The sequence below is a fragment of the Halichoerus grypus genome, chromosome 3, assembly GCF_964656455.1.
Source record: "Halichoerus grypus chromosome 3, mHalGry1.hap1.1, whole genome shotgun sequence".
In the NCBI taxonomy this organism is placed as follows: domain Eukaryota; kingdom Metazoa; phylum Chordata; class Mammalia; order Carnivora; family Phocidae; genus Halichoerus; species Halichoerus grypus.
The window spans coordinates 39899947-39917047 of record NC_135714.1 but is presented as its reverse complement, the minus strand read 5'-3'; the positions used below and the strand labels follow the sequence as shown (position 1 = coordinate 39917047).

At 36.7% G+C, this 17101-nt stretch overlaps 1 protein-coding gene across 5 annotated transcripts in view; it reads right to left on the bottom strand.

The window, feature by feature from the left end:
- The window catches only part of SLAIN2 (SLAIN motif family member 2), an 80557-nt gene that overhangs the window by 37199 nt on the left and 26257 nt on the right, over positions 1–17101 (bottom strand). For 4 of the 5 annotated variants that reach the window (XM_036093047.2, XM_036093048.2, XM_036093050.2 and 1 more), the window contains exons 2-3: positions 7762–7910; positions 1485–1649 (exon numbers count right to left, since the gene is read on the bottom strand). In XM_036093047.2, coding sequence (XP_035948940.2) covers positions 1485–1649; positions 7762–7910 — 314 coding nt within the window. Of the gene's footprint in view, positions 1–1484; positions 1650–7761; positions 7911–14640; positions 14723–17101 lie in introns of those variants that run through there. The other variant, XM_078068582.1, reaches the window with a different exon arrangement.

The following is a 17101-nucleotide window of genomic DNA, read 5'->3' as shown; positions in this document are numbered from 1 at the left end:
AGTTTAGCAGTGAAGCACAAAGATGGAGTAAAGAAAATAACTAGATTAAAAGAAAGCATTTAATCACTCAAAACAAAAAGGGGGATAGAAGACAGGCCAGAGGAATAAAGGATATACATAACCAAGAGTCTAACTTATTTCTAAGGAAATGCTTTCATCAGATCATAAACTTCTGGTGAAGCATAAAATCCCAACACTGTCACTAATGTTTCTAATACAGATTTATCTGAAATGCTTGTTTCCCAGAATTCTTTACCATAAAAGTCAACTTTCACTGAGTGTTATATGTAACTGATGAATCCCTAAATTCTACACCTGAAACCAACTTTACCATATATGTTAACTAACTAGAATTTAAATAAAAACTTGAAAAGAAAGAGAAAAGTTAGCTCCAACATGAAAGGAATATAAGAAAAGCAAAATAGTTAATGTTTATATTATCAAGAAGAACACAGTACATATGATAGGAAAAGTAATACAAGGTCAGGCTCAAATAGTGCCCAAATAAAATTCTTTATATTAAACAAATATTTTTTGGTATACAGTCATGGGTGAAATAAATAGCGAGTAACAACTTATGTACAAAGCAAACAGCAGGGTCAAAAAAATCATTAGACTAGGGAATACACAGGTCAAAAATTTGAGGTGGTTAACAATAACCTTAATTTTTAAGGAAGGTATAATAATTAGCCATAAAGATAGCAGCAGTAAGAGTTAACCAGTGAGTGAATTCTGAAGAACAGTAAGTTACAGAGTAACATCTTAGTCAGAACCACAGCAAACATTCTTTCTCTGAGTTACAGCAGTCTATCCCTCCCCTATTATTTAGGGCTCCGCTCTGTCGGCACATTCACATATGGCCTTATATTATTAGTTAAGTGCAATATCAAAGCTTATTAAATGAAGCTTAAATTGTTTAACAAAATAAGTGAAAATAAGAGCTCTTATTTTTAGGGATGCCTAGGTGGCTCAGTTGGTTAAGTGGCTGTCTTCAGTTCAGGTCATGATTCCAGGGTCTTGGGACAGAGGCCCGCATCAGGCTCCTTGCTCAGTGGGGAGCCTGCTTCTCCCCCTGCCTCTACCCCTTCCCCCTGCTCGTGTGCTCTCTCTGACAAATAAATAAAATCCTTAAAAAAAATAAATAAAAGGAAAATGCTATTTTAAAAAAAGAACTCTTATTTTTAGCTTGTACAACCCAATCAAGCTATTCAGCAAGCATCTATTGGTTAAAAGAATCAAAAGCTTGTTAATCTAATCAAGCAATATATACAAACTTTTAAGTACATGCTTAAGAAAACTTTATGGAGGTAACCTGGTTTATCTGTATCCCTGGTGCCTAGAATGGCACCTGGTGCTCCTCACTGATATTTTCTCTAACCACTTAAAAGTTTCATAAATAAAAGAACTTGAACAACTGATGATTACATATTTTTTTGAGGTAGGGCAGTAAATTCCTTAATTATTCCATTTCATTTTCTCCTTACCTGAATTTCCAGGAAGTATTAGCTGTTTGACTATAGGAGGTCGCACTGGGGTTGAGGATGGAGAATTGAAACCACTGCTGTATGGGCTACTTGCATTAGGACTGTAAGGACTTGCGTAACTCATGGAGTTGAAAGGATTATTATATAAATTCTGCCTCTTGAGAGCTGTGTTAATGAGAAGGGGAGAAATCAAATTTAATAACCGAGAAAAGTTCACATTTTACGTAAAAGTTTTTCTTATTGGGAAATTCATTAAGTCATTATCTCAATTTAAATACAGAAATATTCTTACAGTAGCAGGAGAAAATACATATAATACATATTAAGAACTCCAACAATATATTTCCATTATCTTCAATTGTGCTATGCAAATAAAACAGTAGCCACACCAAACAACATAAATAATATCACAAGAAGAGTATCTTCTCAACAAATTATTAACCATTAAATTAATTTACTTCTATCTTGTTGGAAAGTTTGTTCCAACTGTATCAACCCTGAATAGCCTTAAAAAATAAAATGAATGAAAAGGTATATTTGTGTTTTCTCATTTTTCTATAACAAACATGTATTGCAAAGAAAAAGGAAAAAAAAAAACCCCTATAAAATGAGATCTAAAAACAGTCTTTCCAGGAGCGCCTGGGTGGCTCAATCAGTTAAGCGTCTGCCTTTGGCTCAGGTCATGATCCCAGAGTCCTGGGATAGAGTCCCACGTTGGACTCCTTGATCAGTGGGGAGCCTGCTTCTCCCTCTCCTGCTCTCCCTGCTTGTGCTCCCTCCCTCTGTCTCTCTCTGACAAATAAAAATCTTTAAAAAAATTTAAAAAATAGATAAAAATAAAAACAGTCTTTCCAAAGTTTGGATTTTTGAAAAAAATAAAGCAATATTGACTACTTAGGCCAGATTAAGGTCAAACGTGTGAGAATTCTCTTTTTAAAAAGAAAAAAGCCTCCCCCCCGAACCCCAGTTTTCTGACCCAAGGGGAATACTTCTGCCAAAAGAGGAAAGAAAAATTTATGCTATGCGTATAAAATTATAGAAACAGTACAAAAGTAGAACTAAGATATTGAGTGCAATTATATACATGAAAAATTAATACTTAAAATAGTATTTCTTTATTCTATTCTAAAATCCATAGCTTATTCAATATTTCAGACCATTGGCAAAGCAATATGTAGAACGTATAGACAAATGTGACATGGCACTATTTTTCAAGAAGCTTACAACCAAGTAGTGCAGGCAGGAAAAAAACAATGACTTCAGGGCAAAACTAAATGAGTACTATCATAAAGGTGCAAAGAGCTGTGGAACTTCTGAGCTAAGAGTAATTCCTTACAATTGAGAGAAACTGGGTAAGGCTTTTTGGAATGAAGCACTGGAGCAGTCTTGAGAGGATGAGCAGCAGTTTGACAGACCACTGAAAATGAGCAAAGTGTGTGCTTTCATCCGTGTTTGTGATAGGAACAAAAGCAGTGCCTTGAAAATACATAGTATACTCAGGAAGAAAGAGTGAGTAATATAGAAAAGTAAAACACATAGCTGAGGGACAAAACAGGAAAACATGGCTGGCTAGGTCATGGAAGTCCTGGAAACTATGCTCAGGAGAATGAACTTTATTCATATCCGTGAATTTTGAGCAAGAGTAATATGATCCAAACAGTTTAAGAAGAAAACTGATGGGGGCGCCTGGGTGGCTCAGTCGTTAAGTGTCTGCCTTCGGCTCAGGTTATGATCCCAGGGTCCTGGGATCGAGCCCCGCATTGGCTCCCTGCTCTGCGGGAAGCCTGCTTCTCCCTCTCCCACTCCCCTTGCTGGTGTTCCCTCTCTCGCTGTGTCTCTGTCAAATAAATAAAATCTTTAAAAAAAAAAAAAGAAGAAGAAAACTGATGGACATTTTTATGTTGAATAATTAGACTGAACTACGCAGTAGAGGAGACAAATATAAAAAAGGAAAAAAAAAGAATCAGTATTAAAAACTAGAAGGATTACTAAAGGAAACAAAATAAGATGACTCTAAAGTTTCTGGTTTACCTACTGGGCAGAGTAGTGCTTTAGAGAGAAGGAACATGTGTTTTCTGTTTAGTTGGATGGTGTAGTTTAAGTTGGACAATGTGGTTTTGTCCATATTCACCATGAGACAAGATGCCACACTTTAAACATATTTAGTATGTAGTATGTGGCAGGATCTCAGAAATACCAACCTGAGCAGAAATTGGGGTGCTAATTTCTTCCCCTTTACTCTTTGATCTCCTTTTAAGCTTATTCTCTTGTACTTGGTTATTTAATCCCTAGCATTTCAAGTCCTCAGCCCTTTTATCTTCTCACTCTATATCATATTCCTTCTCCTAAAAAATCTCATTCATACCCATGACATCAGTTATTATCTGTATTCCAAAAACTCCCCATTATTTGTATCTCCAGTCCTAAGTTTTCCTGGACTTCAGTCCCATGTGTGCTGCCTATTTAATGTCTCCCCTATAGGTATGGCATGTGTACCTCAGAGTCAACATTTCTAAATTCAAACTCATGATTTTCCCACTAACACTGAATTCTCTTCCTGGGTTTATTATCTCAGAATGATTAATAACATTCATCCTGTCACACAAGCTGGAAACCTAGATCATTGTTGATACTTCTCCCTCAAATCTGGTTCGTTCATTTTTCCTTCCACATCTTTTCATCTCCACTACCATCAACACACACTGCTCAGCTGTCATTATCAACCCCCCTCAAAAGCATACTACATTCATTCACTTTTGGCCCTTTCCAATCTACTTTCCATACTACAGCTAAGCAAGACCTTAACCAAAATGCAAATCTGATCACGTCTTCCTGCCCATACACACCACACCCTTGACTAAAACCCTCCAATATCTTTCTATTGCTTTTAGAATGAAGTCCAAAACCTTTAACATAATCTATAAGGCCTTGCAAAGTCTGTCTCCTACATATCTTTCTGGCCATACCTCACATCTCTCCCTTCCTTAGTCTTCTCCAGCCACCACCCTGGCTTGTTCCAGGTCCTCAAGTGTGGGCCATACTCCACCCACATGCTCCCACAGGCCTCCCACAGAGCCTTTGCACATGCTATCTTCTCTACTTGGAATACGTTACTCCCTCTTCCACCTTCCCCCTTAAATCACTCACATTTTTCTGAATCTTTAGGACTCAGGTCAAACATTGCTTCCTGAGGTAAAATTCCTATTTCTCAAAGCTCAAAGCACTAGGTACCATTCTTTCATTACATATCACCAGTTATAAAAATTATTTTGTATTAGTACATTTCCCCTAGTAAATGACCAACTCCATGAGTTCAGGTACAGTGTTAGTGTTTCCTCATCATGTATCCTCTACCCTTTCCCCAAAGTCTGATACATACCAGGCTCTCAGTAAATATTAACTGAATATATACATGATGAATAAGATTAATTTGAATAGAGGATCTGGCCACCATATGAATGGATAAAATAATCAAAACAGAGGGAATCCAGACAAAAGAGACCTGGGTCACCCTAAACTTAAAAGGTGGGGAGATGGGGGATGGGGAAATGGGAAATTTAATGGATACAGAATTTTAGTATGGGATGATGAAAAAGTTCTGGAGATGGACAGTGCTGATGGATGCACAGCATTAAATCCAGTACTTGATTACATCTAGTAGTTCAAGAGTAACAGTTTCTCTTACACACTCCCACTATCTTTAATACCTTGTTATATAATAAAGCAAAAAGCTACTCCCTCAAATTGCTATTTTTGAGGTGCTATTTTGGTTTTCTCCTTCTAAGTGCAACTTACTAATTACCAATTGTTAATACTTCCTATGTCTTAGGATGTTTTAAATGAGGGTTTAGTAAATTATAGCCTGTGAGCCAAATCCAGCCCATCACTTCTTTTTGTAAATAAAGCTTTACTGTAACACAGCCATGCCCATTCATAGTCCACAAAGCCTAAGATGTTTACTATCTGGCTATTTATAGAAAAAGCTTGCCAACCCTTTTTTTAATGTTTATTTATCTATTGTCTGCCACACCCATTAGAATATAAGCTCTGGTCTATTTTATTCATTGCAATATCCTCAGAGCTGAGAACAATACATAGCACATAATAGGTTATGAACATATAGTACTGAATGATGAAAACTCCTAACTGTAAAATATACTTACAGTATTTCTAAGATGAGATAGAATACTAGAAAATTGTTCCTAAAGATGTTTTTAATAAACATCTAAATAATATCATCTAGGGGCACCCTGGTGGCTCAGTCAGTTCAACATCTGACTCTTGATTTTGGCTCAGGTCATGATCTCAGGGTCATGAGATCAAGCCCTGCACTGGGCTCCACGCTCAGTGGGGAGTCTGCTTGAGATTCTCTCTCCTCACTCCGCTCACACATGTGTGCATACGCGCACACGCATATGCTCTTCTCTCAAATAAATCTTTAATATCACCTAACTGGAATAAGTTAGAAATTTTCCAGTTATTTCAAATTGTCTACTACCTTGTCTACATATTTCTAATCATCTCTTATAAGTATAATTTAAGTCAAGCTCCAGGATATAATTCTATAAACACTTAATATTCAGAAAAAACATTTTTAGTCTATGGCCATACCACCTGAACATACTGATCTTGTCTGGTCTTGGAAGCTAAGCATGGTCAGGCCTGGTTAGTACTTAGATGGGAGAAAAAACATTTTTTAAAATTACATAAAAGCGATTGCTTTTTCAAAAAGGATCCTCCACACAAGGAAAAAGTTAACAATTTGGTGTCAAAACAGATTCAGAAGCTCTGTAATCACATCTTATATGTTATTTTCATGTAATAACCACTACTTCTAGCCTATCAAACTATGCTTCATCGTATGCCAGTTTAACTGTTTAGTCTCCCCTTTGCCTCCCCGGAACATTTTCAGCTTACACTCTAATAGTAGCACAGTTTTAATAATTAAGCAAAATAAGCGATTTTAAGTACATGGCTGTCAAGTAAATACAAGGCAAAACAGAAAACCTATTTAGGATTAGTAACCACACATCAATTCCTCACTACGTAAGTATTCCAAAAAACAGTAACATTCTTAAGAGATGGAGAGAAATTCCAAGAAAGAGTAAATAATATTTTTCCTACATTTCTACCCACACTGGCATGCTATATTAAATGCCATAAATAGTGACAGACACATTTTGTCAGCTTTGTGAGTGCTATTAAACAAAAGAGCATAGGGGCGCCTGGGTGGCTCAGTTGGTTAAGCGACTGCCTTCGGCTCAGGTCATGATCCTGGAGTCCCGGGATCGAGTCCCACATCAGGCTCCCTGCTCAGCGGGGAGTCTGCTTCTCCCTCTGACCCTCCTCCCTCTCATGCTCTCTGTCTCTCATTCTCTCTCTCACAAATAAATAAAATCTTTAAAAAAAAAAAAAAAAAAAAAACAAAAGAGCATAAAAGCAATCTGAACTAAAATGCCAAGTTAGAAACAAAAAACAAGGGAAAGAAAATGAATACATTTATTAAGTACCTACTATGAGCCAGAGAAACATGCTAGGCTCTTGCAAAAACACTATCATCTAGTCCTTAAAATAAATGTACAAGGTTCATCATTCTTATGAGAAAACTGAGCTCACAGAAGTTAAATAATGCCGAGAGTCACTCAGTAACTAAGTGCTAGAGTGAGAATGAGGTCTCTTAGGTTCTCCGGCTGTACCTTTCTACCACATCAGAATTTCCCGAGGGTAGTGAGATGATTTTAGATGATACCAAACCTATTTTTTAAAAGTTATTTGTTTTAACTTGCATTGGGAAAAAAACCCTGCTGCAAAAACCCATTATTTCATGGATATTATATTTTTAAGATTTTACTTATTCATTTGAGAGAGAGAAGGAGGGAGAGGGGGAGAGCGCACATGCATGAGCAGGAGGGAGGGTCAGAGGGAGAAGCAGACTCCCAGCTGAGTAAGGAACCTAATGTGGGGCTCCATCCCAGGACCCCAGGACCATGACCTGAGCCGAAGGCAAACGCTTAACCAACTGACCCACCCAGGTGCCCCCATGGATATTATTCTTCAGGATGAAGTGAAATAAAAATGAAAAGATTGGGGGAAAAAAAGCTATTAAGTAATAGCACAGGGTTATGTGCATATAGCAAAAACTCATGATGGCATGCACAATGAGATTCAAAAAACACTACCAAGCAAAGAATTGCCTTCCTAAAAACATACCCACTCAACATTTATCTGGTTTTTGATTAAAAAAGAGACGCATTTACAAGTAAAATTATAGACATACCTGACATAGTTTGATCAAGTTTGTGGATAAGAGACTTTTTAGCACATTCAACATCAGGACTTGGGTAATCCAAAACTTGCCTGCACCAAACTAATGGACTAACTGATTTCTGCATTGGTGTAAGTTTTTTCTTTGGTGATGAATACAGCCTAGAAGAAAACAAAAAGGGTAACATCCATTATTAAGCACAAGGTCATAAGATAGAGATCCTTTTGGACAGATTTAAACTGGGAGGGGGGCGCTGTAGGTATCATAGATTATCTTTAAAATCATCCACATTTTACTTTGTGCGTAAAAAGAAAATGACACTAAAACGAGCAAAATTAACCGAAATTTCAAATTTTAAATAAACCCAAATGAAGCCAACTGTCCAATCCTAAAATGTCTTATTTTTCTCTTTTAGTCTCATTACAAAAACTATGAGCAAACATCTGTCTTTACAGTAGTTTCTTCTGTTTTCACCAGTACTTGACCAACTCCCTAATATAACCATATCATTAAGTATTGTCAGGAGACAGAATGAGGAGATAAATACCTTGTTTTCTACCTCCCAGTTCCCTTACCACAAACCACCCAAAACTTTACCATTAGTAATTAATTCCTTTTAGTTAAGCAGTACACTCTGTAGCCCTCTTTTCAAGCTATGATACATCAGAAAAAAGCAATACTTTAAATCCTTAATAACTTAGTACGAATCCATTTATGAAATTTACTTCAGTCTTGGCAAAGAGTAGGACAGTATTTTATAAGCTCCTGTGGAAAGGATACAAAAGAAAAGGTGAGCAGAAGACAAGGGAGGGAAACACTTAAATTTTCTACTTCATAGTTTTTTCCTCAGATTGGTCTAGATTATGTCAATTGATACTGATTTATTTCAAATATGATGCCATATGAAAAATGTGAAGTTAACTGAATTCTAACCAGAGTGATTCCCAAATTAAGACACTTTAAGTGGAATTAATGAAGTAAACAAAAGTATACTTTGATTTATCCACATAGTTAAATGTCTCAATAAGGCCAGGAGTTAGTAATTTCACATTTTACATTAATCAAGTTAGGGCAATAAAATGAAGTGTGTTCTGGCATAAATATTTAAATATATCTCTATTGTACCAGAATTGACGAACTACTTTGTAGTGACAATATATACATTTTCCATCTCTTTTCTCATCTCCCCTACTTATAACTTAAGTGTGTCACTCACATCAACTATTTAGCTCTGATCAAGATAATCAAGACTAATAGGCTAAACAATCATTTCTCTAGTCAAAATCCATGTTCATTTGGACAAAAATGAAATAAAATCTCAATTTAGTAAATAACTTATTAACAGTTCAAAAAGAAAAGAAACCAAGGGGGTTCATTCTCTTTCCAACTTAAATATTACAAATGCTTCATAATAAATCTCTATCTCAGCATTCCCATTTTAATTGTGATTATCATATACAGATATTCTAGGTTAGCAAATACTTAGCAAACAAAACCTCTATAGATGAGTAAGTATCAATAAAATCACTTTCTGATAGCTTTCTTTCAACATATAACTTTTCCCTACACTGACTGGTTTCACACAATTTACCCATATGATTCATGTATACTAAGTTTCATAGCTAATAGTAGAGGAATATACTAATTGTAAAAAGTGCAAGGAGCATGAGTGAGCCTCAAAAACATGCTCAAAGAAGCCAGCCACCAAAAACACACATATTATATGATTCCATTTATATGAAATGTCTAGAAAAGGACACAGAGCAGAAAGTAGATTAGTCACTGCCTAGGACTGGAGGTAGGAATGGGAAAGAGATTTCTTTTAGGGTGATATAAATGTTCTAAAATTACATGGTGCTGATGGCTGTGGTAACAATGTCATGATTGTAAATATACTAAACTCTTGAATTACATGATGAGTTTTCTTGTACATAAATTACACAAGTATGGGTAAATTTTATAGTATGTAAATTATGTCCTGATAAAGCTTTTATAAAAAATTGTAAGGTGCTTTTAGAATCTTTAAAAAGATAGAATCTACTATAAACTAATTGAATAAAACAATAATTCAAAATCAATTACACTAAAGCATCATCATCTCTCCTATATCACATGCATGGTAGCTTTCCTATTTTTGTCAATGGCACCATTCTTTCACTTATAAAAGCTAAAAATGTAAGAGTAATTTTGGATTCCTCCGTCTGTTTTATTTCCTACCTTCACCAATAATCTGTTACCAAGTCTTGCTGATCCTACATGTACAAACTACCTTTCCCCCCACTATTCCTGTATTTATTTCCCTAACTGGCAATAGAGACTGCCCCTTCCTTCCATTAACAGATAAAAGTTAATGTAGCAACCTGTACATTCCTAGAGTGATGAAAAGAGGGAGACGGATTCAATAACCCCTGAGTATGCCAACTATCTCCTATCACTCTCTCCTCTTATTTCAGTGCCCCATCACTACCCCCAGGTCTAAAACTGGAGTGCTGTGGCCCAAATGGTATTGGCACAAAATTAATTCTTTGGTCAACCTTTGGTTGAGGTTTCAAAGTACTTCTAAACCTGCCAGAGGACACAAAAACTGAGTTGCAGCTTGTAACTGGATCCTCTTTTAGCAAGACCAAGGTGTTTCAGTCCCTGAATTTTAAAGAAAAATCCCTAATAAAAATACTTGAATAACTATACATATTATCTCCTTTGTTTCTTACAAACACATAGACTTCTTCAAAATAACTTTTGCCTACTAAAAACATTTTTCTCACTCTGGTGCTTTTGAAGTTTTTAAATAATATTTGGCTTAATTAGGAGGGACTTAGTTCTGATGGACACCACCAGTATATAGATGGCTAATGCAACTTACAACAGGTTGAGATTTGTCAAGTTTTTACTTGCCAAGAAAACGTGAAGCATATAACTTCATTACCCTAATTCTGCTAAAATTAAGTCATAGAGCCTCTACCCCCACCCAGCATCAACAATGCAGGACACAAGGGGAAGTGAGCACCTCATCTCCCTTTCCCAGGCCTCTACATGTCAGCAGAGCCCAGTATAGAGCTGATTTTATACCCCATCCATCCATCTGGAAGGAGATAGTGTGAGCCAGGGCCTGGCAGGGAGCTGAACATCTATCCCATGCATTACATCTAAACAAGACTGCCTACTAAAAAAGAAGAAATATGATTATGAGTCTCACAATACAACACCCAGAATGTCCAGGATACAACTGGAAATCACTCATCATACAAAAAAAAAAACAGTTAAAGGAGGGACAGAGAACAAAAACACTTGAGTCAAATTGAAAACAAAAAGCAAAATGGCAGACATGAATCCAACCACAGCAATAATTACATTAAATGTGAACAAGACTATAAACAATCTATTCAAAAGAGATGGTCAGACTGGATTAAAAAAAAAAAAAAAAAAGACCCAACTATATGTTATCTATAAAAGAAACACCTGAGATTCAAAGTCACAAGTCGGGGCGCCTGGGTGGCTCAGCTGGTTAAGAGCCTACCTTCAGCTCAGGTCATGATCCCAGAGTCCTGGGATCAAGCCCCATGTCGGGCTCTCTGCTCAGAGGGTAAAACAAACAAAAAAACAAAGTCACAAGGAGGTTGAACTAAGAGATGAGAAGATATACCATGCAAATAGTAACCATAAGAGAGCTGGAGTTTAAGATAAGAAATATTACTAGAGACAAAGAAAAACATATAAATATAACAGGAAGGTAGAACAATCAAATGTAAAGATACCTAATAACAGTAGCAGAATAAAAGGAAAAAGAGACAATTGAAAAATTTTATTTGGAGTTTTCAATAGCTCCCTTACTTCCTGAAAAAAGAGCTACGTAGAGAAATCAGTAAAGATATGGAAATCTTGAACATTATCAATCAATTTTACTTTACTGACAATTAAGGGGCACTCAATCCACCAATAACAGAATACACGTTCTTTTTAAGTGCACACGGAACATTCTTCAGGTCAGACCAATTCAACCATGAAAAAGTCTTTGAGTTTAAAAACTTCAAACCACAATGGAATTAAATTAATAATCAACAGAAAGAAATTAAGTAAATCCCAAATATTTGGAAATTAAACAACACACTTATAAATAACCACAGGTCAAAGAATATATCACAAGAGAAATTAGAAAATATCTTGAACTGAATAAAAACAAAATATTACATACCAATAATTTAGGTGATGAAGACAGTGAAGTACTTAGAGGCAAATTTAGAATTTTAAAAACATTAGGAAAGAAAAGAGGTCTCAAATCCACAATCTAAGCATAAAAAAATAAGAAGAGCAAATTAAACACAAGGCAGTCAGAAGGAGGGAAAATATAAATATTAGCAAAAATCAGTGAAATAGAAAAATAGATTGGGGGGAACGAAAGTTGGTTCTTTGAAAAGATCTAAAAATGGTAAGTCTTTAGATTTACCAAAAAAGGTTAGAAAACACTAATTACCAAAATTAGAAATAAAGACTGAGCATTGCTACAAATAAGATGATAAAGGAATATTATGAACAATTTTATCCAAACAGGTAACTTAAATAGAATATACAAATTCCTATAAAGATATAAGTTACCAAATGGGACTCACAAAGTAATAGAAAATCTGAAGAAATTGAATTAGTAATTAGAAATCTTACTGCAAAGAAAACCCCATGCCCAGATGCCTTCACTTATTAATGTTATCAACACTAAGGAAAAATATGCCAATCCTATACAAACTCTTTCAGAAAAATAGATCTAATGGTAAAAGACTGAATTCTTCTAGGACTGCGAATAAAGTTAAGGGTGCAAATGCTCATCATGTCTCTACAATGATATCCTGGGAGTGTCTAGCCAGTAGAAGTCAAGAAAAAGATATTAAAGACATCATATTGAAAAGAAAGAAGCAGGCGCACTTGGGTGGCTCAGTCGTTAAGCGTCTGCCTTCGGCTCAGGTCATGATCCCAGGGTCCTGGGATCGAGCCCCGTGTCAGGCTCCCTGCTCAGCTGGGACACTGCTTCTCCCTCTCCCTCCAGCTTCACCTACTTGTGCTCTCTCTCTCTCTCAAATAAATAAAATCTTAAAAAAGAACGAAAAACAGTCTTTATTTGCAGACAACATGATCCTGTATATAGAAATGACTTTGTACGAATCCACCAAAACCAAAAACACCCAACTAGAATAAATGTGTTTAGTAAGGTCGTGGGATATAAGTTCAGTAGGCAAAAAAATCAATTGTATTTCTATATATTATCAATGAACAATTCAAATGGGATATAACAAATGAAGTACAAGAGTTGTACACTGAAAACATTGTTGAGATAAATTAAAGAAGACTCAAATAAATGGAGAGATGTACTATGTTCATAGACCTGAAGACTCAATACTGTTAAGATGTCAATTTTTCGAAACTGATCTACACAACTGACACAATCCCTAAAAAATCTCAGCAGGCATTTTTATAGATATTGACAAGCTAATTCTAAAAGTTATAGGAATAAGTAAAGGGCAAAGAATGGCCAAAACAATTTTGAAAAGAAAAAATCCTAAAACAAAACAAAACAAAACAAACACCCTGAAAATCTCTGGTCTTACTTCTTTCTGATCCCTTCTATACAATGAAGCCTAATTGTTTTCTAAAATATGAATCTGAGTATGTTAATATTCCTGTGCTAAAAATTCTGTCCCACTTTCCTTTTTGCCCTTATGATAGAGCCCTTTCCAAAAAAATGGTCCCCACAGCCCTTGAGGCATGAGCAGTGATCTAACTGTTGCAATACTTTTATTTTTAAGCTACGTTTCTCACCCTCCTCCACCACCCAAATCTTAATAACAGCCATATGGTACTAACTTCTATTCCTGGAAAGCCCAACACTTTTACTTCTAGGTCACATGTGCATGTTGTCCCCTTTGCCCGAAACAAGCTCAATTCTACTTTTTGCTTATCTCACCCTTCCCTGCCCAACCTCAGCCATCCCATTCCTACTTTTTACTGCATCTCGGCTTAAATGTCACTTCATCAGGGAAATCTTTCTTCAACACTTCTCATAAGACTAGTACTATATGGTGAACCAAGGTGTTTTAACAAAGCTTCTTTGCAGCCACTTAAATGTCCTATCAAAAAGGAAATTCCTCTAACATTCATTCTAGTTACAAAAGACCTACTTTATACTTTGTTCATTTTTGTCCTTTTGAAGTTTTTAAGTTAGTATTTATAAATTGAAAATAGACTTTTAAAAATGTACTAGAGACAATAAAAATGCTAAAATATGGGTGAACCTTATAAACATTATACTAAGCAAAAGAAGGCAGCCACAAAAGACCACATCCTATATGATACCATTTATACGGAATGTCTAGGACAGGCCAATCTATGAGACAAAAAAGTAGTGTAGTGGTTGCCTAGGGATTGGACAGGGCGAAGAGAGAAGAGAAATGGGAAGTGATTGTCAATGGGTACATGGTTTCTTTGGGGTATGTTGAAAATATTCTGAAACAAGACTATGGTGATGGTTGTACTATTCTGTAAATATACTAGAAATCACTGAATACTAAAAACCATAGTACACTTTAAACATGCCAATTTTGTAGTATGTAAAATATCTCAATAAAGCTGTTTTAAAAATCTGTTAGAAACAAATTGGCCCTCACAGACACATGAAAAAATGCTCAACATAACTCGGCATCAGGGAAATACAAATCAAAACCACAATGAAATACCACCTCACACAAGTCAGAATGGCTAAAATTCACAAGTCAGGAAATGACAGATGTTGGCAAGGATGCGGAGAAAGGGGAACCCTCCTACACTGTTGGTGGGAGTGCAAGCTGGTGCAGCCACTCTGGAAAACAGTATGGAAGCTCCTCAAAAAGTTGAAAATAGGGGGGGCACCTGGGTGGCTCTGTTGTTAAGCGTCTGCCTTCAGCTCAAGTCATGATCCCAGGGTCCTGCGATTGAGCCCCACATCGGGCTCCCTGCTCAGCGGGAAGCCTGCTTCTCCCTCTCCCACTCGCCCTGCTTGTGTTCCCTCTCTCGCTGTGTCTCTCTCTGTCAAATAAATAAATAAAATCTTAAAAAAAAAAAAAAAGTTGAAAATAGGGCACCTGGCTGGCTCAGCCGGTTAAGCGTCTGCCTTCAGCTCAGCTCATGATCCCAGAGTCCTGGGATGGAGCCCAGCATTGGGCTCCCCGCTCAGTGGGAAGCCTGCTTCTCCCTCTCCCTCTGCCTGCAGCTCCTCCTGCTTGTGTTTGCTTGCTCTGTCAAAGAAATAAATAAATAAAATCTTAAAAAAAAAAAAAAAAGTAGAAAATAGAGCTACCTACAACCCAGCAATTGGGTAGTGGGTATTTACCCGAAAGATACAAATGCAGTGATCCCAATGGGCACCTGCACCCCAATGTTTATAGCAGCAATGTCCACAATAGCCAAACTATGGAAAGAGCCCAGATGTCCATTGACAGATGAATGGATAAAGAAGATGTGGTGTGGTGTGGTGTATGTGTGTGTGTAATGGAATATTACAGAGCCATCAAAAAATGAAATCTTGCCATTTGCAACAACATGGATGGAACTAGAGGGTATTATGCTAAATGAAATAAGTCAATCAGAGAAAGACAATTATCATATGATCTCACTGATATGTGGAATGTAAGAAACAAAACAGAGGATCATAGGGGAAGAGAGGAAAAAATAAAATAAGACAAAACCAGAGAGGGAGAAAAACCTAAGAGACTCAACCATAGGAAACAAACTGAGGGTTGCTAGAGGGGAGGAGGGTGGAGGGATGGGGTAACTGGGTGATGGACATTAAGGAGGCTATGTGATGTAATGAACACTGGGTATTAGATAAGACTGATGAATCACAGACCTGTACCTCTGAAACCAATAATACATTATACATAAATTAATTGAATTAAAAATTTTTAAAAATTGGCCCTCGAGATATTACTTTTTCCCTTAGAATGATCATTACAGAAGAATTAAACATCATTAATTTTTTTTTTTTTAAAGATTTTATTTATTTATTTGACAGATAGAGACATAGCGAGAGAGGGAACACAAACAGGGGGAATGGGAGAGGGAGAAGCAGGCTTCTCGCTGAGCAGAGAGCCCGATGCGGGGCTCGATCCCAGGACCCTGGGATCATGACCTGAGCCGAAGGCAGACGCTTAACCATCTGAGCCACCCAGGCGCCCCCATCATTAATATAATTTATGTATACTGTCTGAGAGAACTAGTCAAAATGTAATTAAGAATATTATGAAACTGACCGTAATAAATCATATTTTGGCCCATATGTCACACATACCTATATAATATGATCGATGATAAAAACAGCTAAGAATAGGGACGCCTGGGTGGCTCAGATGGTTAAGCATCTGCCTTCAGCTCAGGTCATGATCCCACGGTCCTGGGATCGAGTCCCGCATCGGGCTCCCTGCTTGGCAGGGAGCCTGCTTCTCCCTCTCCCTCTACTGTTCCGCCTGCTTGTGCTCTCTTGCTCTCTCTGTCAAATAAATAAAATCTTAAAAAAAAAAGAAAAAAAGCTAAGAATGTAACTATTATTTTTTTTAAAAGTATAATGACTTTCAGTAATATAGGAATGTATAAATGTAAGGAGTGGTAATAACCTCCCTCTCCCTACCAGTTCTATCCCCCCAAGTTATTTACAGTTTGGAATAGGTCTCTCCTGACTTTATGATGAACACATAGTAGACATATAACTGAATGATGGAAAAATAAATAAATAATGGATAGGAAGGGAGACTGGAGTTACTTTGCTGAATTTATGGTAACCATAGTAATCACTTTTCATATTGTAGTCAGCTGAAAGTAAGCTAGTGAAGCTAACAACAAAGATTTAACTTTAAAGTAAAAATAAAAGTTATATTAAAATTGTTATGGGGGGGCGCCTGGCTGGGTCCGTCCGTTAAGAGTCTGCCTTCGGCTCAGGTCATGATTCTGGGGTCCTGGGATTGAGCCTGAGTTGGGCTCCCTAGTCGCCGGGAGCCTGCTTCTCCCTCTCCTCCCTGCTTGTGGTCTCTCGTGGTCTCTCTCATTGTCTCTCTCTCTCTCTCTCAAATAAATAAAATCTTAAAAAAACAAACAGATGGCTATTCACTTAGACCTAGCTTAAATGTTAAAAAATAATAATAATAAAGGGCACCTGGGTGGCTCAGTTGGTTAATTATATTATATTTAATCCCCATTTTACAGATAAGGTCACTGAGGCACAATGAGATAAATGACTTGTCCAAAGTGACATAGTTACTAAGTGACAAAACCAAGATAACTCCAGAACCTGTGCACTTAACTATGATATTTTATTGCCTAATTAGCCTCTTGGCTGGCT